Source organism: Nannobrachium achirus, assembly GCF_963921795.1.
Source record: "Nannobrachium achirus genome assembly, chromosome: 10".
In the NCBI taxonomy this organism is placed as follows: Eukaryota; Metazoa; Chordata; class Actinopteri; order Myctophiformes; family Myctophidae; genus Nannobrachium; species Nannobrachium achirus.
The window spans coordinates 52,177,056-52,203,789 of NC_137819.1; the positions used below are offsets into that span (position 1 = coordinate 52,177,056).

At 42.1% G+C, this 26,734-nt stretch overlaps 1 protein-coding gene across 1 annotated transcript; it reads left to right on the top strand.

Moving 5' to 3' along the window:
- Nucleotides 1–4,597: 4,597 nt before the first annotated feature.
- On the top strand, nucleotides 4,598–26,734 carry LOC308293144 (sodium-dependent neutral amino acid transporter B(0)AT3-like; the record flags this gene model as incomplete). Its single annotated transcript, XM_080735578.1, has 15 exons — nucleotides 4,598–4,733; nucleotides 5,900–6,040; nucleotides 7,144–7,281; nucleotides 7,442–7,623; nucleotides 8,156–8,266; nucleotides 8,360–8,472; nucleotides 9,047–9,175; nucleotides 9,634–9,790; nucleotides 10,061–10,265; nucleotides 10,870–11,029; nucleotides 11,131–11,293; nucleotides 12,143–12,255; nucleotides 13,144–13,208; nucleotides 25,621–25,923; nucleotides 26,526–26,734. The coding sequence occupies 15 exons, from the start codon at nucleotides 4,598–4,600 to the stop codon at nucleotides 26,732–26,734; spliced, it is 2,325 nt and encodes a 774-aa protein (XP_080591704.1).

The following is a 26,734-nucleotide window of genomic DNA, read 5'->3' on the forward strand; positions in this document are numbered from 1 at the left end:
TTAAAGACCTAAACTACGGTAGTTTAGGTCAACTAAGATTTAGGTGACCAAAAGACTTGTGTAGACATTCTGCGGCAAGGATATATCATGTCAGTATCTCTTGGATTGGAGAATCCTTTACGAGGCATCCACAGTACATTCTCAATCGGCCCTTGGAATAAGAACAAAATGTATACAGCTGGGACCCGTCTTAGCTTAATCTTGTCAATGATGTTGTGCATTCACTAGACCTTGTGTGAAGCTTGTCATTCCAGAACTACAGTGATTGTTTATCCTTGGAGATATTAATTTGTCGCTCCTTTTTTATTTTTGTATTATTTTATTGATTTGTGTTTACTTTTTTGTTGTTGCTGAACTTAGAGAGTATAATAGACTAGAGACAGGCAAAGGGGGCAAAGGGGGGGGGGGGGGGTAGATACATGGTCATCATCATCATAATCATCATCAAAAATGTGTATATGTAAAAGATTTTGTTTCAATAGCCTAATATCAGTGTCCCTACATTTTTCAAACATTTTCTATTTGCTATTTCTTCCATTTTGCAATACATAATGCTTTTAGAGATTACTGTTTACTGGAGTGTTTTCTATAGAAGGGGAATGAATACAATAGTTTAACGCATGTTGTTACAGGATATTTACACTCTCTACTGTGTATTTGTAATGTATTTAAATTGTGTTATATTATTCCAATTTAAAATGTATTTTATTTTGGCATGGAATCATATTCTCTATCTTGTCACGGATGTTCAATTTAGAACTTAGTACTTGCTTTTCCAGTCAATTAAATACATGATGAGAAATACAGTACATCCAGCAAGTGGTATATGCAGTCATTGATTGATTGATTGATTGATTGATTGATTGAAGACTTTATTAGAAGTTTGCATAGAAAAAGGTACAGTTTCATGACGGTACAGTTCACTGGTACAAGGTCAACTAAAAGGAGATCCTAGAAAAGCACTTGGCTTATTTACACAGGAAACCAAACCAAACCAAACCAAACCAAAAGTCATTGAAGGAGGAGTCCTGATTCCGAGATACGGTAAGAGACAAAACCTGGAGATTTTCCTGAAACCTTCTACAGGTACTGTACTCCCCTCCCCCACATTCTTGGGCTGTGGAAGGCATAACGATTCACAGAAACAGTCTGTTCTTTTCCACTCTCAGCCTCTATAACACTGCATGGCAAAGATGAGCAACTACAACATATGTGTAGGCTAACATATTTTACACACAAAAATATAAATTATCACAAGCACACACACACACACACACACACACACACACACACACACACACACGCACGCACGCACGCACGCACACACACACACACACACACACACACACACACACACACACACACACACACACACACACACACACACACACACACACACACACACACACTGTTATGTCAGGGGAACCAAATCCCTTTTATGCCCATATATGGAGATCCCTGATGTCCACATCAATGTGACAGCACTGTGACTCTGTCCCTTTTATGCCCATATATGGAGATCCCTGATGTCATATATGTCAAATATGGTAAATGGTAAATGGTGCATTTATATAGCGCCTTTATCTAAGGTGCTTTACATTGTGCATTACATTCACACATTCATACACCGAAGGGGAAGGAAACCATGCAAGGCACCAACCAGCTCACCGGGAGCAACTAGGGGTTCAGTGTCTTGCCCAAGGACACTTCGACATGTTGACAGGAGGAGCCGGGATTTGAACCGCCGCCGCGGAGATATGGAGATCCCTGGGATGCCAGGGGAAACAAATCCCTTTATGAGATCCCTGATGTCCACATCACTGTGACATCACTGTGACTCTGTCCCTTTTATGCCCATGTATGGTGACCTCTGATGTCCACATCACTGTGACATCACTGTGACTCTGTGCCACACTGGCCAGATGCATGGCCAAGACATGGCAAGGTCGCTTTTTGCCCTTAGGCGTGTTACTGGTAACTATATTGCTAAAAAAAGAATAATAACTAGAAGCAGTGCTCTTCCGAGCACAGGCTTCCACCAGGCCAGGCGTCCTGGTGGTGCTACTGTATAATAGGCTTAGGCCTATGTAAAAAGGGTGGCATGTGTTCTTCACCTTAGACCTTTCATGGCAATCGGATGCTGCATGCATGATTTGAGGCATTGTGTTCCAAAAATGTGTTTTGCTAAAGTCTACCTGCTGGTGGCGCTATAACAGGCCAATGTGAAAAGGGTAGCATGTGTTCCTTGACGTAGTGGGAATATGTGTGGCAAATTTCACGGTAATCGCAAGCTGCGTTGATGATTTGAGGCATTTTGTTCAAAAACTGAGCAATCCTGCAAACTTTGGAAGCCAATATTAGCCAATCAGGATGGAATATGAAATATCAGAAAGAACGGACTTCATCACATGCAGAGATACTGTGTACAGATTTGTGTTATTTTTGGAGAAAATCTGAAGGAGTAATATCCAACAATGTGTTTTACATAAGTCGGCACACAGGTGGCGCTATAAAAGGCTGATGTGAAAAATGCAGTGAAAAGATTTTTCCTTGGCCTCTAGGGAGTGCGCGTACAAAGTTTGACACTGATCGGTGGAGTCATAGGTAAAAACACAAAATGGCCTGTTATAGCGCCACCATGAGGCTGATTTGAACATTTTGAAGTGGCATTTCTTCCTCAGCCTAGTGGGAATGTGCGTGCACAATTTCACAAAAATTGCACGCTGTGTTCGTGATTTGAGACATTTTGTTCAAAACGGACCAATCTTTTTGGAAGCCAATCTCAGCCACTCAGGATGGAATATGGAAAATTGGACAGCTCCGTCTCGCTCACGTGACTGTAGAGATACTGTCTACCGGTGTGCGTGATTTTTTTACAAAATCTGTAAGAGTACTGTTAAAAAAGGAGTTGGACATAAATTGGCCTCATGGTGGCGCTTTAAAGGCCCATGTGAAAAATGTGGGGCAGAGGTTCTGAATTGGCATCCATAGAGTGTGTGTGTGCAGTTTGCCCGAGACCAAGCCAACGGTGCCGGAGATTAGCTGGTAACAAACTTGATGGACGGACGCACGGACAGTCGGACACACGGACACACACACGGACGGAGGCGAAAACATAGTCTCTCCCATGCCTTCGGCTGGTGGAGACAATAAAGATGTGTGTAGGCTATAATATACTGATAGAATTATGTGTGGAATAAACTATTACAGGTGCATACATCCTTGAATGTGTCACAGAGGACAATCTGGGAACCCATCATCAAAGAAGGGCGACACCCACTCGGTCTGTCTCTCATAGCCATCATTGACTCTGTCTCGAGAGATTGCTTAGAGGATATATGAGACAGACACAGACAAGATGGGGGCAAAACATAATCTCCGGCCTCTTACTTCAGCCTGGTGGAGGTAACCAAGTGGACCTGTTACTATAGGGCAGTATCTGCCAGGTGCTCCTAATTTTTAATTAAGGGTGGGGTTTATTGGCAGGAGGACAAGGGTACCTTGGCACAGCTTTCTGAAATGTATTGGCATAATGTTAAAATAAGTGTTCAATAACTATATATTCTGATAGCAATCATTGCTATAGAGTTCAGGTGTCTCCCTCTGTTTCTCCATTTTTTTTAATAAACAGAAACTGCATGGATACAGGATACAGGATAAACAAGTGAAATTGGAAGTGATGAGACAAAGAAATTAGAAGACAAAATTGGAACTGGAACAATATAAAACTGAAGATGATCCATTTATCTCTCTCTTGATTGGTATCACTGAACTTTGCCTCACCATCATTTTCTTAACTGCAACATTCACAATAAAACAAAACTTTTATTATTATTGAAAGCATAAAAGATACAGTTTATGGCAATGTGTCAATGGCACAACATAGGCGATTTCATAGGGCCTTGGCCAGATTAACCTTTTCCGATTGGTTCATTGATTCATCTTGCATAAAATAGATGTGTATGAAATGAAAGCTTATATAACAAGGCGTTAGTAAACTTAGTATTGAGCTCTCTCCCTTTGACCTCTGCTCTGCCCTGCAGGAGTTACCGTAATGGTAGTCGTCGTCCCACCCCCCTCCCTGGCCTATGGGCACCTTTTTTTATTGACTGGTCGTGCTTAGGATCAATTGGAGCAGCATCTCTAAGTTATCCATTAATCTGTTCCACAGTAAAGCCCCATTCCATCCAAACAAACAAAGGATGTATAACCACTTAATCATCATTCCCACTCTTATTTTCACCCCCTTCCTGGTGGCCTGATTTCATGCCAAACCTATAAAAGCTGTATCTATGACGCTGGAGCTCAAAGTGGAGACTGGGAGGGCAACAGAGGATAAAAGGGGCAAAGAGAGCTAGGCAAGCAGAACAAACTTGACAGATGCTAATTGGCTTTTATTGAAGGCAGAGGAGGCTAAACCTAATGAAAAGCATCGGAACAAAGTAAACTAAATCAGAAAAATATCAGACTATATGTTGTCTACCGATTTGGAGTGAGGGGTTGAATTGGAAATACTCGTGGTATCTTTGGACATCTGCTTCATACTGGAACTGTACAAAACCTCTAAAGGTGCTTGTGCTGCAGAGGAGGTTTGAACATGGAGACATCCAGTTTGGACAAGGAGAGACCCAAGTGGGACAACAAAGTCCAATACCTGCTGACCTGTATTGGCTTTGCAGTAGGACTGGGAAATGTGTGGCGATTTCCCTATCTTTGCCAAATCTATGGAGGAGGTGAGATGCAGTAGCCTATTTCCATTGTTTTTCAATTAATTAATTTTCAACATTAAGGTTTGCTGTGAAAACTTGTATATATTTATTAAACTTGCCACTACAGGTGTTTTAAGATAGGCTTTGAGTTAGCAAGGTCCTGCTAATTATTTTAATCTTCTAAGTTACCGGTATTTGAGTGATTTCACCTATTTTGTATAGTGTGATGGAATGGAATACATACTGTATACCAGGGGTCAGCAACCTGTTATCTATAGCCTACCCGCAGAGAGTAGGCTATAGAGATAACAACCATTATTGCGACCGTCAGGTCGCAGTTACTATCAAAACCTCCACCAGCTGTCAGTCAGTCTGTCTGTCAGTCTGTCGGTCAGTCACACGTCACACTTTTGCCCTTCTCATATCTCCGCCACCGTTGCCCCGATCCATGCCAAATTTTGCACACACACACACTCCTTGGTTGACAATCCACAACCTCCACCCCTCATTTCTCACATGCCCCTCTTCTAGTGCCACCGTGAGGCTGATTCTTGCTAAACACATTTTTGGACACTGCTGCTACACATTTTGCCCTAAAATCACGCAAAGCGGTACACAGTATCTCTACAGTCATGTCATCAAAATGCATCTCTCCCATCTAGCGCCACCATCTGGACAATTCTTTTTAAAACACATTTTTGGACAGTGCTCCAACAGATTTTGCCCTAAAATCACACAAAGCGGTACACAGTATCTCTAAAGTCATGTCAACATGGATCTGTCCCATTTCCCATATTCCCTCCTGATTGGCTACCATTGCCTTCTAAAGTTTATGTATGCGACCTGGCGGTCGCTTATATTTCCCGATTTCCCGAGTCTTACTGTTTTTTTTCTTTAGAAATATCTCCCTCTCCAGTCAGATTTAGGAGTTTGAATGAATGTAGAATTATGTAAAGGGTTGAGGGGACTTCATTTAATTGACTAATTATTGTAATTTTCCGCCTTCTTTTTCAATTGCATGACAGCAATGATCACTGTTTTCATACAGACCAATCACGGTCATAAAGATTGGCATTTTTATTTCTTATTCCGTGTTCTGAGGCAAAGTCTACAGTAATGAAGACCACACTGCCCCTGTAAAGAAATGTGACTCACACCTGCTGTGCTGTAACTTGTGTTGTGTTGTGCAGGTGCCTTCCTCATACCCTACACGATAGCACTGGTGTTTGAGGGCCTCCCACTGCTTTACCTGGAACTAGCGATAGGACAGAGGCTTCGCATGGGCAGCACCGGTGTCTGGAACTCAATCTCACCATTCCTGGGAGGAGTCGGTGGGTACAGTTCTCCTGGCCTAAATAGATAGAGTATACTGTGTAGGTAGATACCTTTATTATCCTTGTGGGATGATAAAGGTATCTATCTACTGTATAGCAGGTCAGTGTGTCAATGTGTCCATGATTTCTGTTGTTTGCCAAACATTTTCAAGCGAGAGTTGGTCGCAGCATAATGATTAAGTAGTTACATTTTATTACTGTTTTTTTTTTATTATCATTATTACTATTGGTGTGCAGATTAACACTTTTGCTTGACAACATACAATACAGTATGCATGGGGTTGGTTTTAGTCAGAGATAGATACATAATGAAATTCACCACAGGAGAAATAACACTTTGACATGATATCCATCAAAATCACTTACAGCAACGTTACAGTAGCCTACAGTATATCTGTTGCTGGTCTCCCCCAAATCTTTTGGGCTCACATTTGCATACATTACACAATAACATGTTGCAGTGGTTGCAGTATGTATGTACAATACTAGTAAGACGCCTCAGGGCGACAAGGCGCCATGTCTTGGCCATCTGGCCAGTGATGTATGTCGGACCAGTTACCGATATATGGAGACCCCTGGTACCCAAATATGGAGATCCATGTACTGTATATGGAGATATGCTGTGAGAGCCCAAACATGCTTACTCAGTTATTCGTTATGTGAAAGTCATATGATGTCTATGACATCTGATCATACCCTTTTATGCCCATACATGTCTGTAGAACCAGCAACGCAGATATGGGCTGTCTTGGCCATCTGTATTGGCCATATATGGATTCTGTTAGTGTGGTACTGTATGTGGCCGATGTGGCCTCCATATATGGGCATTCCCACATGAGGTCCTGTTAGATATGGGCTTAATATTGATGACATCAGGGAACTCCTTATATGGGCATAAAAGGGATTCTGTTAGTGTTACATCACAGTGATGTCAGAGCATGATGTCAGAGCGGCAAACCCATAGACCGTAAAAAGGTGTACACGTCCAGACGTCCAGCATGTGCCGTTTCACATACTAAACTGTGACCTTCGGTTGCAATAATGCATGTGTCTTGTGTGCCGTTGCATGTATAATGTCACTTTCTGTTTGAACTGTACAGGCATTGCATCCATGATGGTGTCCTTCCTGGTATCAATGTTTTACAATACCATTCTGGCCTGGGTGCTGTGGTATTTCTTTCATTCTTTCCAAAACCCACTGCCTTGGAGCCAGTGTCCAATCGATGACAGTCTCACAAGTAAGCATTTTCACTTCTCTGTTAGAACTACACAATTTATATATATATTATTTTTTAAGTACCCGAATCATGTTCTCTTGTTTGATTCTTGCATAAACAAAATGAAGCTGTTTCATGATCTCTTCTTTCTCTATGTGTTACCTCCATAATAATCACTCAGGTTATAACAAGGAGTGTGTGGACAGCACACCAGTGAACTACTTCTGGTACCGTGAGACGTTGAACATCACAACAGACATCATGGAGAGCGGTCCCTTGCAGTGGTGGCTGGTGGTCTGCCTGGCCACTGCGTGGTGTATAGTCTACATCTGTTTCATCAAGGGCATCGAGTCTATGGGAAAGGTGATTGGAACTGGTTCACCAAAGTGATGCCATATTTTAAAAACACATACTGTAGTCCATAGAGACATGGGGTTACAGTACAATAAGTGAAATGTTAAAACGTTAAAGCTTCTGATAATCATTGCTATAGCGTGTTTGTTCAGTAAGACCATGTCTCCAGCTCTTTAGTAAACGGAAAATACATTTTCAGGTTGCCATTTTATCCAATGAGCAGAGAAAACCCCACAAAGATAATTATCAGCTTCAGTCTTATAGTTTTCAAGTTCCAGTTTTGTCTGCTAATGTATTTTTGTTTCCTCACTTCTATCCTGTATCCTGAATCAGTTCTCTCTTTCCACATTGAACAGAATTGGTATCCTGATCTGAAAAATGTCTATTTAGTAAAGAGCTAGGGAGGCCGCTGTTAATGAACAAACACTGTATAGCAATGATTACTATCAGAATATACGGTAGAGCCATTTAACACTTACCTTAACAAAAACAATCTCACCTTTCATGAAAATGAGTGAAACAAGTTTTATTTATTTTTTAGGCAGTGTACGTGACGGCCACATTCCCATACCTGGTACTGACCATCTTCCTGGTGCGTGGCCTCACTCTGCCAGGAGCCACTGACGGACTCATCTACCTCTTCACACCCGACGTGAGCTCTCTGACTAGTCAAAGCCTGATTCATACTCTGTGAACCAGACGGTCTGATGGACTTATCTTTTATGTAATCTTGTGCTTCACTCAGTGGGAGGTTCTGAAGAATCCCCAGGTGTGGCTGGATGCCGCTACGCAGATCTTCTTCTCTCTCTCAGTGGCCTTTGGAGGACTCATCGCCTTCTCCAGTTACAATCCAGAGAGGTGAGTGTTAGGGACTGAATCGAAAAATGTGTTTGAATTTGCATTGATATACTATCGATATGCAAAATATCGTACCGTTTTGGCTTTGTATCGTATCGGTATCTTTTTACAATGCAGATAATCTGTATCAAATCGTTTTGCAGTGAAAATAATTATGGAAACTAAGTATTTGTGCCTTGTATTTAGCAATTTTAAGAAGGAAAATAAAAAAGAGGGGTTTAATTACTTTTCCATTCCATATAGGTACTCTTGGTCTATCGATAAATGTGTGTAATCTCTGTGTTCATGTCAAGGTGTGGGTTTGTCAATATGTATTGGAATACAATGTCCATGTATTTGCTAGAGAATCACAGTGTTTACTTATTTATATCCATAAATCCCCTTAAAAACATGCACTATTGTCAAGTTTCACACAGATTTAATTTCTTTGCTATATCGATTTTAAATCATTGAATTGAATCGTATCGTATCACCATGAAGAACCAATATCGTGACCGTCCATGTATCGTATTGTCAACCATGGGGATTGAGTGAAGTGGCAAAGTCAAACTGTGTGTTCTGTTCTGTGTCTCAGAAATAACTGTGAGCGAGATGCTGTCCTGGTTGGTCTGGTAAACAGTGCTACGTCTCTCTATGCCTCCATCTCTGTCTTCTCTATCCTGGGATTTAAAGCCAAGACTAACTTGGATGCCTGCATACAGAGGTACAGTGAGTGGGTGGTACTGTATGTTGTGTTTTGTTCTTATGCCATACAGGTATAATCACCTTGCTATTCATTAGGCCTGTCACAATTGTTACATAATCGTCTATGGCAATTATTTGGTCATAATCGTTTCCATGTTGAAACTTTTTCAGATAGGCCTATTTTGAAACATTTTCAAAAATAGTGGAAATAGCAGATCTAGATCGGCTATTTCCACACTCAATGTTCTTTTTTAAGTCAAATATGTAATTTCTTTGTGTCATATCTGCCATGTGCAACTTCAAAGCCTACAAGCCAAACAGAAATGTAATTGTCAACAACAAAAACACAATTAAATCGTTAATCGCAATTATTTGAGTGACAATTAATCGTCATGTAAAATGTAATAATCGTGACAGTGACAGCCCTACTATTCATACCAACTCGTTACATGATGTTATCTTGTATTCCATCTACAGCAACATCTTGCTTCTGACCAACAAGTTTGACATTGCGGACCAAAACATAACACTTGACAACTATGATAAATGGTTCGAAAGTCTCAATGGGTCATTTCCTGAAGAAGTCTCCAGTTTGGATCTGAAACATTGTGATTTAAACACATTCCTGGAACAGGTATTTTGCACAAAGAACACTTCCATTATGGCCTTTTCATCTGTCTCTCATTGGCTATATTAATAACGGTCCAAGTTATTCACAATTAATCATTAATAAATCTACCATCCTGCATGTCTAATGTGAACAGTTATAATTGTTTTAGAGACTATGTTCTGTTTCATTGATGGAAATACTGCATACAGGACCACTTCTTAATGTTAAAGGACCATATCGCCAATAATACATGACGTCTGTTGTTTCCCTTTTTTTTTTGTCCTCCTGTCCTAGAGTGCATCAGGTACTGGCCTGGCATTTATTGTGTTCACTGAGGCTGTGATAGAGATGCCAGGCTCTCAGGTCTGGGCTGTGCTGTTCTTCGTCATGCTCTTCAGCCTGGGCCTTTCCTCCATGTTTGGCAACATCGAGGGCATTCTCAATCCAATCCACGACATGAAACTGGTGCCCAAGTGGATGCCACATGAACTGCTCACAGGTATGATTTGTAGTATGAACTGTAGATACATAGATATACATATTTCTGAGCTTAACTTATAACATTTACAGTTTGTAACATCTGTTGCTGCAATAACTTGCACAAACCAGCACATTCCTTGCATGTTGGAATTACGGAATAAAGAATTCTAATCCTGTTAATGGTCAGATTATTGGCATAATTGGAGAGTAAAAATAAGTTGAGCAATAGAGGGGTATGGTGTGCTGTGGCAGTGTGGGTGCTTGTATACATTATGTATTGTATATTTTAATTGGTGTATATTATATGGATGAAGTTGTGAATGCAAATATCGAATATCTTTCAGTGTTCGTTTATCACAAACGATGTAAATCATGAATGTAAATACGGATTGTGTTCATTCATTATGAACCTTTTATTTTAAGTGAAACTGGTAATTGATATATAGAAAGGATCGGCATAAATAAGCTTTGAGATTGTTGGATCAGTTTGAAAGGTTTTGTGATAATGTTGATGAGGATTTAAATAAACTAAACAAAAATAAATAAATCCATAAAGTTAACTCTCACTGCACAACAATTCCATTCCTTTGGTTTTAAACGTATTTCTCCTCTCACTTCCCCAGCATTGGTGTGCCTGATAAGTTTCTCCATGGCTCTGATATTCACCATGGGTTCAGGGAACTACTGGTTGGAGATCTTCAACAGCTACGTGGCCTCTGTGCCACTGCTCATCATTGGATTCTTTGAGATTGTCGGAGTGATTTATGTCTATGGAATGAAAAAGTAAAGTTTGTTTCTTTATTCCAGTTCAGAATCAATTATGGCTCAGAATCAGACTGTGTCGTAAACTCGTTTCACTGACAATTGTTGCGTTTGCATGACAGTTTCAGTGAGGACATCTACTTCATGACAGGGAAGAGGCCCAACATTTACTGGAAGGCTTGCTGGATGGTCATCAGCCCTGTAATGCTTGTTGTGGTGTTCATTGCTTATGTGGCCATCCAAGTACAGACACGCCCCTCCTATCCTGCTTGGGACCCTGGTTATGTAAGTGTGCTCATCTATCTATTTATACTAAGGCTACTATAATCTATTGTACGGAATTTGTTTGTGTGTGTATGTGTGATTGTGTGCGCGTATGTGCACGTGCGTGTCAACTCGGGATGTGTCCGAGCATTCGGTCTCATATATTATGTCCCTGAGGTATGCAGTGCACAATGGCAACTTGAATAGAGTAGTTCACCCCCAAAATGACTTTTTTTCTATTGATTACTCACGCCATGGAGACTTGAGTACATTAATATGTTTTGGTTGTCGTCGCATTCCTAAGACAAAACAAGTTAAAAAGTAAATCCACCCCCATTGATTCTGGATGGGGACCCGAATGCATTTGGGTCCCCCTCCGGAATCAATGGGCGTACATTTATTGTAATCAAATTATTGTCTTAGGAATGTGACAAAAACCCAAAAATATTATTGAACTCGAGTCTCCAAGGCATGAGTAATCAATAGAAAAAAAGTCATTTTGGGGGTGAACTACTCCTTTAAACACATTAACCTTCTCCAGAGATTTTAGAACGGTCATATTTTGCACACTACACTGTAAGTTTAAACTTGTGAATGCCTTGATGCCATCCATACATTATATGTTGGTCTATGCCGTGTCGACGCTCCAAAACAAAACTGTGCTCTGAAGCCATTGCTGCCCCCCCCCCCCCCCCCCCCCACACACACACACACGATTGGAGTTGAGCAACAAAAGTACAAACTGTAGTCTTTAAGTAAATAAGAGTGCATAAAGAGCATGTGACAAACCTACAGTACAGATGGCCACATATTATGCAGACGTGTCAGAAAAGCAATGCGTTTCCTATAATTGTCTGTTTGTCTTTTCAGGTGAATTTCCCCCAGACTGAGTCGAGGCAATATCCAGACTGGGTGTTTGGCATCATTGTCCTCCTCTCTGTGGCGCCTGTGGTCTCCATCCCACTGGTAGCCCTCTACAGATGGTTACCACTCATATTTCGCAAGGAAAGGAACCTAAATCCTCATGTGAACGACACCTTTGATATGACCACTGAATGAAACTCCAGCGGGCGTTCAGTTCAGTTGCGAAATGTGCATGGGAAAATGTTATAATAGACGCATCATTACTGTGTGTGTGTGTGTGTGTGTGTGTGTGTGTGGTTGAAAATCACAATGGAATCAATGTCCAAAAATGTCAGTGTTTTTGGTTAAGAGTTTTTGTATATATTTTTTTGGTGTGTATGTTAAATAAATGGATTGACATATCCAATATGATGCAACACTCTGGACATTGAGTTCATGCACATGTTTGACAAAAGTCAACCCGGTTGCCCTCGCTGTACAGTATGGCCAACCCAGTTGCCCTCGACAGCAATGTTTCTCAACCACTGTGCCTGGGTGGGGACTTTTGTTGTGCCCCTGAGAAGGGACAAGTGTGCCCCTTTGAATCAGCTTTAAAGCCAGCATTGTATGTATCATTTTAAAAATGATTTAAACTAGTGAAAACAGCCGAGTATGATGAAGCAGGGCTTTACATTGTGAAGAAAAGTACACATTTGAAACTTGGAAATACAAGGTTTCTTTCCGACAGTGATGATATTTCCATCCCCGTATAATGTTCGTGTGCCCATGGATTCTTGGGACATGAAAAGGGTGCCCATGCAGAAAAAAGGTTGAGAAACACTGCTCTACAGCAGTACTGAGCTCCATTATGCATCACATTAGCAGTAATTATCCCAGCCCTACACATACTGTATTGTATGAAAACAACAGGGAGTCTTACCGTGTCTCTTACTTTTAAGTACGGGTCACTAGCCAAGGGTTTCACAAGGTCCTGATGGCCCCAAAGTCCTCTGGGATTCTGGGGGTAGCAGATTCACCCTGACCAGCCTCAGGGCACGGAGCCGCCTCTCCAGAACACGCTTCCCTGTGAAGGGTTGGTAATTCAGACTGCTGTCGTTTTTATCAGCGATGTTCTGAATGCTTAAATGTGATATTTTTCGATTCTAGCACACCCCCGTGGGCATCATTTGAATGCTCCCATGGGCGGATCGGTGCGACACAAAATATTCATAGACAGTGAGTAGAGTAACTTATTTGACTGTCCAAAAACGGAAAAGTTAAACTGAATCGTCTAGTCTTAAGATCAAATGACAATTAAAACGTAACCGAGTTTACTATTCACATTCAATCCAGTTGGAACAGGCTTCTTGGCAAGTTGCCCTTGGTTATGGTTATTACGTTGTATTACATTTGGGGTTTTAGTGTATTCCACAACAGTGGAAAGTAAAGACAAATGGACAAGTTTCAGAGCCTCATTTGGAGAGCTCAAGGAAAGTGGTGTTTGGTTAAAGTTAGGATTTAAATGAACGTGGTGGTTAGCGCTGGACATGAAATGGTGAGGGTTGCTGACAAGAGCATAAATCCATTTAAAGGTACATACGGCAGTGCAGATGAGGGAGCGTGGCCTTGTAGAGAGGTCTGTGGTGCGTCAGCACCAGCACAAATGACAAACAGTAGATAAGCTTCACTGCCTCATACTGGAGAACTCACTGTTACACATGCCTGGATGGAGGGAGGGAGGAAAGAGAGAGGGGAGAAGGTAAAAGATGGGCAGAGAGAGAGACAGACATACAAACACATTGCAGCTTGCAGATCTTCTATTTTGGCTTTCCAAAACAGGGGTGCCAGCTTAAAGTGGTTGTAAAAAAAATTTGAGAATGCCAAGATGCATAATGTGTAAATAATGCCTTTATTGCTTAGCCTGATAAGCCGGTTGGTGTATTTAACCATGTCCCAGATCATCTGCAGGAAGTAGAGGGTTCTTGGCAACATTCTGACCAAAGGGCAAACACTGAGCACACACGTGGAACCTAAAAGGAAGATTTAACACATAAATGATGACACACCCACTAGAGCGAGGGGGGAAAAAATAAACCCACTGGCAAATCATATAACAGGAAGTTGGTGCTGGTGTTACGCTATAATAATGGACCTTAATTGTTTAAGAAGCAGAATACTTTATAAACATTAAGGATGTCCATAATTACAACACCAGAGGCAGCGCCACAGATCACTTTCAACCCAGAGTCAAAACCAACAAAGGGTCAAACTCTTTTTTCTGCTATACCACCAAAATGTGGAAAGCTTTACCGAAGGCCATAAAGGAGTGTGGATCACTAGCATCCTTTAAAATTGCCCTGAAAAACCACTTACAGGCAGCAGCCGTTCGCAACTGGTAAAAAATGAACCTAGCCCAACCCTACCCTCCCCTGCCCCTTCTCTGTATATACTGTTTGTTTTAGACTTACTGTCTTTTTTTGTTTTTCTTTACATATCTACTGCATAGTACTGTGTTCTATTTGTCTGTCATTCAATGTTATATGAGATACTTCAATGGTTTCCAGTGGAAATAAGCTTAGTCTTTTCATGGATCTCCTTTTAGTAGACCTTGTACCAGTGAACTGTACCGTCATGAAACTGTACCTTTTCCTATGCAAACTTCTAATAAAGTCTTCAATCAATCAATCAAAGAATGGCCCTAATGGCTTATTGTGTTTTATCATAATACCTTCTAACTTCTATAATTTTATCCCAAGATTTTGTAACCCATTTTTCACCCGGTGTCAATTATCTAATGTAATCCTGGGCGCTACACTCCCTCTACCAACCCTGTGTTTTATAATAATACAATATGACACAATCATTGATAGTCACTCACAAAGAACAGACTGTTGACACTAGGTACAGTATCTATCTGTGAATCTAATTTAACATTATAATATAATCCAAATGGGTGGCTGGTATCTCCCTTAGAGATAGGGTGATAAGTTCAGTCACCCGAGAGAGACTTGGAGTAGAACCACTGCTCCTACTTGGAAAGGAGTCAGCTTGGTTCAGGCAACTAGTACGGATGCCCCCCCGAGCGCCTTCCTAGGAAGGTCCTTGATGCATGTCCCACTGGGAGGAGACCCCATGGCAGACAAAAGACCAGATGGAAGGATTATATCTCCACACTGGCCTGGGAACGCATACTCCCGGAAGGAGTGGAGGAAGTTGCTCGGGATAAGGAACTCTGGAGATCTCAGTTGGAACTGTTACCCCCGCGACCCGATTCCAGATAAGTGGTTGAAGATGGATAGATGGATGGATGCAATTCGGAAAATAAATAAATAACCAGGGCTCTAGTACAAGATCAAAGTCTTAAGTGTTTACAGTACCTGTATGCCTGAAGCTGGACTAGCATGTAGATGTTTGTGTAGACCGTCTCAACAAAGTTGCTCTGTGAAGAGAAATGATAAAACAAGTTGAGTGTAGAGATACTACTATGACTGAACTGAAACAGATCAAGCCTTAGATTAGTGGTTTTCAAACTTTTTGCCCAAGGCTCACCAAAGTGCAAGTCTACATGATATTACGGCACACCTGCATTCATAGTGATAACAGCTGATAAATAAGCTGTATTCTTAAGCAGCTGTTTTTTTTAAATGTGTGAAAAATAACAATTCACCTAAATCTCCATCTCCAAAATAAGAAAGTCACGTTTAAAGTGATAATTATACTGATTATACAATCGTATTTCCGACGAAGCAATCTGATGGGTTGAAATAGCTATCTACCTGTGATGATAATGAGAAATATGGAACAGGTCTCATCAAACACAGAAATCAGCTATGCTGGTCAGAAAAAAGGTGCCAGCTCGCTATTATTGTTTCAGTAGGCGATGCCTTATAAGCAGCTATCCTAGCAGTTTTCATGTGAAGTTCAGGGACATAGTAGCTGGCATGCCGATAATCACGATAAAGCACACCTCTCGGGTAATATGGCTTAAATATATTCTTGGGTATAGAAACTGCCTCTGTAATTCGGAAATGAGTGCACAACTGCACACAAAGTAGTATTGTGAGAAGTCAGCAGTTTGACAGGTCAATAATAACACCTTGAGGTCCAGGAAAAGGGTGTGACCATTGATTGATTGATTGAAGTACTGTATTTATTAGAATTGGTACGAGAAAATAAAAGCAAACTCAGGTAAGCCGAGGCATATTTCCATTGATATCCTTCTGACAGACGATAGAACACAGTAGTGGAGTAGAATATCATCAGAAAAACAGTTTTTCAGAGCTTGCTCCTCATTTGTTGTCCAGCCGAGTGGGTGAGGCCTAGAGTAAAGCTGTAGCGCAATGACAGGCCTGCGTAACTGTGAGGTGAGATTGGGTCAAACACTATAAAGCAAGCACATACTGTCATATTGGTTTGTGTGTGATTGTAAAAGGATCAAGGAAAACTATCTGAGAAAGACTGGGTGTGGTGTTATTTTTGTTGAGTCGTTATAGTACAAAGTACAATGTTTTTTATATGCTACTTACGGTATAAGAAACCCATAAACGCAGAAAAGAATCACCTGGTGTAATCATTGTAAACGTCCAGGGTGTGTGTGTTCAGCAGCAGCCCACAGCCTGTGTACGTCCTGGCACCTTTTGGAGGTTTGGCACCAGGCCATACTGTGGCACCTCCACCAAACACGTCCTGCATAGGGTGAACAGTGGGATAAAGCAGTGGTTCTTAATCATCAAGGACCCCCAAATTGATATGTATTTGGCTGCGGACCCCAAATTGAGAAGATGTTGGGCCAGGGACCCCCATTTAAATATTTATCAACATTTGTCTACATTTATTTTGAAACTCTTCCGATCTACAAGCTTGCAAGGGGTCGCACTGCAAGATTATAGATCGGCTATTTCCAAAGAGCCAAAAAAAAAAAAAATAGGGCTTAAGTGTTTCAACTGTTCCTCATTTTACTGGGGACCCCTGGAATCCCCTCAAGGACCTGTCCTGGACCCAAGTTTGAAGGGGATAAAGTCAAGCTCCCAGAACAACGGTAGAACATGGAAGCCGCCTTCGCCTGGTGATTAAACCTGGGAGTGCAGTTAAATGCTACTGTGCGTGCCTGCTCGGTGTTCAACACTTCCTCCTTTTCGGTGCCAATTCTACTACTTCCGGGTGCTTCAAACGCCACTGAGCAACTTGCATTTTAAATGAATAGCTGGGGGAAGGGCAGTCCACCCTCTTTATATAATATAACCTATGTCATATCAATGACACCACTTTTGTCTATCTGATGTCTGTTGTGAAATAATTGCGACTGAAGGTCGCAGTTTAGTATGTGAACCGTCACAGCTTGACAGTATCTCTGTCTGTCTAACTCCTGACACTGTGGTTCCCCTGACACATCACTGCGTTGACATCACAGTGATGTCAGATACTCAGAGCAGGGATCTCCATATATGGGCATTAAAGGGATTGCATGTATGATGTCAGACGACTCCATTATGGCCAACTCAGATGGCACGACCTCACCCTTTGGGGCGAGGTCGCTTTTTGCCCTTACAGGTATTAGACGTACTGTACAATGGTTCTTCTGATGAATTCATAGCAATTCATGAGGACATAATTTGGTGGTCCTCACATTTCAAGAGGACCTTGTTTTAGTGTTATCTTAGGGAATGAATGTATAGTCAATGGAAATATGGAAGATCCTCACAAGTATAGAAGTACAAGTACAGTATATACACAGGTGTGGGTGTGTGTGTGTGTGTGTGTGTGTGTGTGTGTGTGTGTGTGTGTGTGTGTGTGTGCGCGCGCGCGCGCGCGTGTGTGTGTGTGTGTGTGTGTGTGTGTGTGTGTGTGTGTGTGTGTGTGTGTGTGTGTGTGCCATACTGAAGGAATGTTTATGCTTGGTGTAGGTGAGGGGTGATCAGCAGGAAATCATCGACCAGTCTCATCTACAGAGGAAAGAAATAGCGAGCGCGCGCACGCACACACACACACACACACGCGCGCGCGCGCGCCCACTCGTTCGTGCGCGAGCACACACACACACACACACACACACACACACACACACACACACACACACACACACACACACACACACACACACAATGAGTTGTAGTATAAGACTGCACTCTTCTGTTAGTTATGGGTTGTTACAGCCAGAGGTATCAGTGTTCATTTAAAATAAACATCTTAACTCTATGGTCTTAAGGTAACAGTAGCAGTATCATACCCACAATGCATTGCACAAACTGCCAGATCCAACCTACCGTCATTTCTAGTATAACATTAACATTGTACATTACCTGGCTTACCAATGGTTATGTTTAGGCATATGGTTCAGATGTTTAATTTTACAGGTTCAGGGACACTCCCCCTCACCTGGCTGATGCCTCTTGTCAGGCAATTATTCAAAATGAGAACTTGTTCTTGACTTAACAGTGTATTAAAAAATGGTTCAGGTCCCGCTACAATTAATAAATAAATAGAGATTGATTAATTAATCGGTTAATAAAATCTTCCACTGAAGCTTATTACCCCGTTGTCAGTGATGTCTTTGAACAGTAGTTTCTCCATATGAGCGTAGCAGAGACAGCACAGCAGACATGACATGACCGATCCCAGGGGAATCCCTCTACACTGACGGAAGGTTCTAGAACGCAAACACAAACCTTTGTTACAAATGGACAGTAATACTATACAGTCAACGTTCCAGATGCATGCTTTTATAAAACCTGTGGCATTCCAGTGCCACACAGAATCTCCAGGCCTAAAAATGTATTTCAACTTTTTTTGGAGCGGTGGAACAGCGCTCCCAATGGATAGCTTTGGGAGTCTCATGCCCTGTCACTCTGTCCCGTTCAGCTAGGGCACTGTTGCGCAGCCTAGCCACAACAGTACTGTACTGTACTGACCTGCAGGAACTGATTGAGATGGGCACTGTTGTGCAGACTACACACACACACACACACACACACACACACACACACACACACACACACACACACAAGGGTATAGCTGCTCAGAATCACCGCTCCACTTCAAACCAAGGTTTGATTTTTTAAAGTTCTAACCCAATAGTATTCCCCCTTCATTCCACAGTTTGTGTCATAAGAGTTACCTCTTCATATATTGAATGACAGTGCCGTTGAGCAATTCAGGGCATCTCCGCCGTGAAGATTGAGGAGAAAGTCTGGAAGACAGCAACAGCAGAGATAAGTTAAGAGAACTAGTGAAGCCCTATTTTATACTCGGTCATACGAGTGTCGCGCAAAAGATAGCAGGTCTATACGATTGCAGATAGGCTATTTTCACTATTTTCAATGCCGGTTTTAAAGTGTTTCATAAAAACGTCCGGTTTGTGGCCTCACCTGCTCCACCAGGATGGCATTTCTAACCTTGCCTTCTCTCTGGAGTGACATCGCAAAGCCCTTCATGTTACTGGATTCAGTGTAATCCTCCATTAAATCAGCACAGAACAACAAAAGCATGTGTGTGTGTGTGTGTGTGTGTGTGTGTGTGTGTGTGTACTTGTGATAATTTGTGAATTTGAGAAAAGGACATTGAGGGTAAACTAAACATTTATGTTCCTCACTAGATAACTGATTGTTTATGGTTAAAAAGGCAGGGAGAGTTAGACTTAAAATTGGGAAAACATTCAGGTTGGGGTTAGGATTTTAGGCATTTAGAGTTTAGGGGTTAGGGTTAGTTCAAAATTGCTGATCTACAAGCTCACAACGAGTCTATGTCCTCGCAAGAATAGTAATACAAACTTTTGTGTGTGTGTGTGTGTGTGTGTGTGTGTGTGTGTGTGTGTGAGTGTACCCTGTTAACAAAACTCTTCTTAAGGCTGTTCAAGGCTTTCGTCCATATTTTGGCATAGCAGTGTATGGTAAAAGCGTCATCTTCAGGTGACAGGACGACTCGAATCACATCCAAGAGCTTGGCATGGGGCAGACTCTCACAGGCTCCACTAACATCCACCTGAAATACATGACTCTCATTCATTGTCTGTCCAATCATTGTCTGCTCACAAATGAAAGACAGCACACGACAGGAATATGAATCCAGTTTCCATCGTGTGTACTAGCAAGCAAAATCACTTGTAACTTATTATTAGCATATCAGAATCAGTAGGACCAATTTTGTATAAATTGGTCTGTCATTAATCCTCCTAAACAAAATACAATTTGGAATAAAGAAATCATCAATTTAATTTTGATGGTATAGACCAGATGATTTGATGGTAGCCTATAAAACACTAAGAAGTGCATATTCTTGAATCTAGATAAACCCATCTTCCACACATACAGTATCTGTTGAACCTGATGGAAACAAATCAAAATTGTTATACTATTCATGAAAATATATTAGACAAAAATGTAATCTCTTGAGTCTTGATAGATAGAAAGGAAATGTGCTGGCTGAGACTTATGTCCGCCAGTAGGTGGTACTGTTTCAAATTGCCAGGGTACTGCCAGGGAGGGTGACTTGTTTAGGACAGGACAGGTGTTTGATACATCAATGTTCCTGCTCAAGGTGTGCTAGGTAGTAATTAGCAGTGCAGCACCAGAGTTTGTTCAGTGCAGTTTGGAAGAGAGGCAGAGAGATGTCCTTTGTTTTGAGTTCATGCTTGACAAACCATTGTCTGTGAGTATCTTTTGTGATGTTTATGATAATGTATGTCGAGTTCATGTTTAATTTAGCAATGTTTGAACACAATGATTGATATTTTTGTAATTCGGCGTCGGTTCTTTATGAAAACAGGCATTTATTCTCCTCCTCACTTCTCCTCCAACATGCCGTGAGAACTAAGTTACACAGAATAAGAAACATAAATCAATAACTTGTGCAGTAAAAAAAAATACAGAACATTAAACCATTAAACAGCGTCCACATCAAAGTCAAATCTAAATATAGAGGCCTACTGGGTGGCCGCTATTGTGGACGGAGGTTCTTCGGTAGACCTATGCAACGGAGGTTGCATACAGTTCTTAATAGTCCTTCTTCTCACTGTCTTTCTTTGTCTTTTTAACGTAATATAAACTTTTGGCCTAGGCAGAGCAGGTCTGTTTGTAACACCTGTGTCTCATGACATGCAATCAAGCCCACATCAAAGAGGTCCGGTGTGCTGCTAATCAGGCCCCTTCACTGTTCCATCCCACAATGTTTTAACCACATAATGTTATGCATTTTAACCTCACACGAAATCAATTATATAAACGAATTATTTATTTATACCATGAAATCATTTTAGTTATGAGTTGAGTTGTGCTTTATGAACTTATGAACATTAATTATTGTATTTTAGCAATTTTAGTATTCTTTTTTTATCTAGTAACAGCACTTACATACAGTAAAGCACCTGTTAACTCTACAACATTTTTCTGGAGTTGTCTGTCTGCCTATCTGTTCCCAAAGGGCAGAACAAAGAGCCTAATGATAATTCTAATTATTAAAAATATGAAAAGTAATATTGTTCTCTATCCATTTTTTTAAAATTATTTGTTGTTATGCTACAGTAAGATAAACGATTGTGAGACCTTCTCAATGAATAGAAACATTATGCAGTCTGTGATGGTTAACTGCATTCCCCCGAATTAACAAGAGCAGCATTGATGCACTACTTATCAAGAAGTAGGCTACATTTTTGCAGTGAAATAAATGTTTTTTACAATCTGATCCATGCTCGGCCCTGCACCAATCAAAGTTACTGGATTGGTTTAAAGATGGGGACGATCTCAACAAAAGTCACTGTCTACATGACAAGAAAGAGACACTGATGTCTACATAATTTGACAAGAGAGAGGAGAAGGTGGTACAGTCTGTTGGGGCATTAAAGGCACTGTGGCCTCAGGGCCATTTTGCTTGAGGGGCACAAGGCCACACTTGAGGGGCAACGACGGCCATGGCCTTCGTGTGTCTTGACAGTGTGTCTTTATCTCTATACACACCGAATGGCTTCACCAGTGTGTCTGTGTGATATCCACACAGGCTAGATTGTTTCTATCTTTATAGTGTCCACCTAACACTGTCCAGAATGGGTCTCTGTCTGTAATCACAGTCCAGAATGTGTCTCTGGTTTTAATGTTCACTTAACCCGGTCCTGTCTTTCAGTGTCAGTGCAGACAGTGCATGGTAATAGAGCATCGCAGTGCGGTGTCGGAAGTAAACAACCCATTCATTTTCACCATAGCGTTTTTCATTATCAGCCACAAAGTCGTAGCAATTCAATGTACACTTACCACTAGGCTGGTGGTTGTAAAATGGTTCTATATGCTCCTGTAGAACCCCCGAGTATGTATGCAATCACTCTAGTTTGAGTAAAAACACGTTTTAATCTAGATCGCACGGAAAAGAACTGCATTTCCCATACTGCTAAACATGTACATCCGGTGAAATTGACGTCTGTGATTCGTCTAGCTTCTTCTTCTTTTGTGTATCTTGCGGTTACCGCGGAAGTAGCTACTGCCCCCTGTCTTCCCGGCGGATTATTGCACGTCAACAGAAACTCCGTGAGCGATCGTCTGCGATCGTCTTTCTTTTACAAATATGATGCACTATGTTAAGGATGACGATAAGAGCGTCCACAGAGATGACAATCACTACATTTCAGGCCATATGCTGGGCCTGGATAACTAAACTGAGCGTGATTTAAAGGAGCATGAAACACAAAATCACTTTTTCTATAAATATATATTATATCAATGAGTCACTTGTGATAGGGAGCAGTGATATGGTTCAATTTGCCCATAGGCTTGGGGATTCAGAGCTTTCTGCTGTCTCTGTAGCTATTTCTGTGTACTTCCAGTTTCTAGGTCCAAAAGAAATCTTTCGCGCCACTCATTAAATATTAGCTATCAATGTTCTGTGGTGTAACGTGACGTAGGCATATCTAATTAATATTAACGTTTGTTTTACAGAGTCGTATCAAGGGGGGCGTGGTTTCACTGTATGCTTGTTTCAGCCAGAGAGAAGAGCATGCAGGCTCTCTCAACGGACAGTTACACTGTGTGGAGCCTGTGTTATTTTCTGTGTAGTGTAGCCTGTGTGTGTGTGTGTGTGCGTGTCGTGACAGTGCACGCACACACACAACGTCCACACACGGAAAACAGCAGATCTACAAGCTCACAACGTGTCGCGAAAGCGACGCGCTGTGAGCTTGTATATCGGCTATGTATGTAGCCTAGCCGTAGAGCCGAAACCAACGTGTTTACATGGTTGAGAAGCTATTGCTGCTACGGCTGTTAGCTAGGCTACATAGCTACATAGCTAATATACAAGCTCACAACGAGCTTGTAGATCTGCTAGTTTTCGTGTGTGGACGATGTGCGTGTGCGCGCACTGTCACGACACACACACACGCACGCACGCACAAACACACACACATTCACACACACACACACACACACACACACACACACACACACACACACACTACACAGCAAATAGCTATAGGGCTAGCGTCCATTCTTCACTGGTTCCGTGGTCCATGCAGAGCTGGAGAAAGTTTGTCCATGGATACAAGCTCAGACAGCTTCTTTGTAAAATACTTCCCCATTATAATTGGATAAAGAACATGGAGTTGCCGAATCTTTATACTTTTTACACCGCCAATGGCTGGTTTTAAAAAATGTTTCCGAAATGGAAAAGCACTGCTGACAGCCCGGGCCGCTCTGTCTCGACTCTGATAGAAGACGCATTACTCCGCCCCCTCCCCCCAGAACGGCAGATATCCACGCCTACATTTTAGAAATCTTTTCATATTCTCAAGTCTGATAAAACAAATAAGAGGCGGGGTTTCATCCTCCTTTAAGGGCTTTATTTCAGGAAACAACAACAACATTCGCAAGGCATTCTGGGAGTGTAGTTTCCGCAATTTTAAAAATAATGATGTACACAGTCTTGTACCCTGCCCTTTTTTTCAGCTTTCTAATTAATCTTTGCGTTCAAAAAAATGTGAATATTGACATGATCCCTCTCCAGCCGAGGTGGCTTTGTCCGAGGCTTAAAAACGTTTAAATAAATACTTTATGAAATGTCTATGGAAGAAATGAATGCGGAAAACGCTTCCGACACCAGAGTGAGGACGGGGCGGGGCTTCAACTGCGATGCTCTATGGATGGACAGCTTGTCTTTTACTAGTCATGTTGAGACCACAAGGGGGCAGTGTTTAGCCTTCTGTCATGAAACGTATTGAGCAGTTGAGTTCTGGAAAGAAATATGCCTGTGGGTGACATTATGAAATGCTAGTTAACCACTTGAACCCTTTTTATGTAAAAGTCTATGTCTATGAGTTTCAGCACTGATTTACACTTTCAATGTTTCTTTCAAGGTTTGGCCTCTTGTTCCATCTGCTTTGATCCGGAACAGCGATTCTCAACCTGTGGGACCCACTGGTGAGCCGTGAGGATAATGTAAGTGGGCCCCAAAATGAAACTGATTAAATAAGATAAATATTCAAAAGATATATTGAAACAATATACGTTCAAGATTTTCAAGTGGGCCCTTCATAAAAGTTTGAGAAAGTGTAGAGAAAGGGTTCCCAAACTTTAAGGCTGCGACTCAACAAAATAATCATATTTGATATCATTTGGCGACCTCCAACAGGCCAGCTAGCTTATTGTAGGAATCTGTCTTTTTGTTTAGAACGGGCCACTCCTGCAAACTTTGAAAGCCAATCTTAGCCAATCAGGATGGAATGTGAAAAATCAGGTCAATCGATTAAAAATATTTAATCACCCATACAATAGAATCCCTTTAGTTTTATGCCATCGATATTGGCATAAAGGACAAACTGATGTGTCTCATACTTGTCAAAAATATTTCTGCCAAGACTCTTCCCAGTTTTTTCTTTTCCATCTACAGTATTTTCCTCACATTGGGTGCGTTCGGAAATGCGCACTCAACGCACTGGTGTGCCATGTTGTCGTTCGTTTATTCGGTGCACTTGGTGCGTTGTCGTTCGGAAATCCAGTGAGCGGCGCACTGGTGTGTTGAGTGCACGCACTCACCAACCCTACTCAGAGGATGGGGTTTGGCGGTGTGGTGGTGTGGTGCGGTGTTCTGATTGGTTGGTTTTCATGGCCGTGTCTCGAATGCTTCTCAGCTGTGAACAATGGAGGAAATAACCGCAAAATACAGCACTTGCAGCTTAATTGGTCGTTTGGGCTTGATAGTTTCACACACATCAACAACATGCCAATGTTGTGAATTAGACCTACATCTCCTAATAGCAACGTTACGTTAGCATACTCAGCAGCAACTGCTGCTTTTCAGAAAGTTTACCTTCAGAGTTCAGAGTGAAAAAGCACACAGCTGGCTGTTAAAACTGGTCGTTCGTAAATAAGCCACACTGAACGCACTCTCCAACGTCACGCCCACTGCACTCACTACACTGAGTACACACCCGGTGCGGGTTTCCGAACGCACCCATTGTCATAACAGTCTATGAATTTGTCTAGTTTGATGACGATCTAACTATTAATTTACCGAATTCTGTGAATGTGCAGGTGGAGGGCTCGCTGGGAAGCCGGAGCTGTCAGTCTGCAGAAAACTGTGCTATGCCATTGGCACAGCACCTCACGAGATCACCAATTGTGCCTTGGCCTTCTTCCTTCCGGTATACCTGCTGGACGTGGCTCGGCTGGATCCCTCCGGAGCGTCCATGGTGCTGTTTGTGGGCTACCTGTTCCTTCCGGTATACCTGCTGGACGTGGCTCGGCTGGATCCCTCCGGAGCGTCCATGGTGCTGTTTGTGGGCTACCTGTTGGCTGCAGTAATGAACCCCATAGTAGGATTCCTAGTCTCGCGCAGTCCGCGGACACGAATGGGACGCATGCTGCCATGGATTGGGCTATCAACTCCATTTTCAGTAGTGAACTATTTCCTGCTATGGTGTGTTCCAGCCTTCGCACGTGGCAACACAGCCTGGTACCTGGTGTTGTACTGCCACAGACCTGCTACCATGTGCCCTACTCCGCCCTTGTTATTTTAATCACCTCATAGCAGAGGGAGAGACTCGGCCAGTACCTACAAGTCCACCGTTCAGGTAGTAGCCTTTGTGATCGGTGCAGCCGTCCAGGGGCAGATCATTGGAAAGGCCGACACGCCGTGCATCACCCGGAATGTCTCGGAAAAACTAAATTCTTTTCCAGGGCGTAAGGAAGGTTATGGGGCATGGACCATACATCAAACTGATTTTGGCCACCTTCTTCCATGCACTGGCCTTCCGGTTCCTGAGTGCAAACTTTGCGCTGCTCTGCAGCTATATACTCTGGGCCCATTTGGTGATGCTCCCATTTGGTTGATGCTCCCCTTTTTGATGCTCCCATTTGGTTGATGCTCCCATTTGGTGATGCTCCCATGTGGTTGATGCTCCCATTTGGTGATGCTCCCATGTGTGGTCGATGCCCAGTGTTGATGCTCCATGATGTCATCGACAACTTGGCAAGGTGTATCACCCTGACTGTTGGCCACAACAAGGCCATCTTCTTCTCGCTGTTCAGTTTCTCCAACAAACTGGCAGCGGGAATTTTCCAGGGGATTTCATCGCTGACCTTGGACTTTGTTGACTATTTTCCACGGGGCAGCTCTCAACCAGAGGAGGTGAATGTAGCGCTGTAA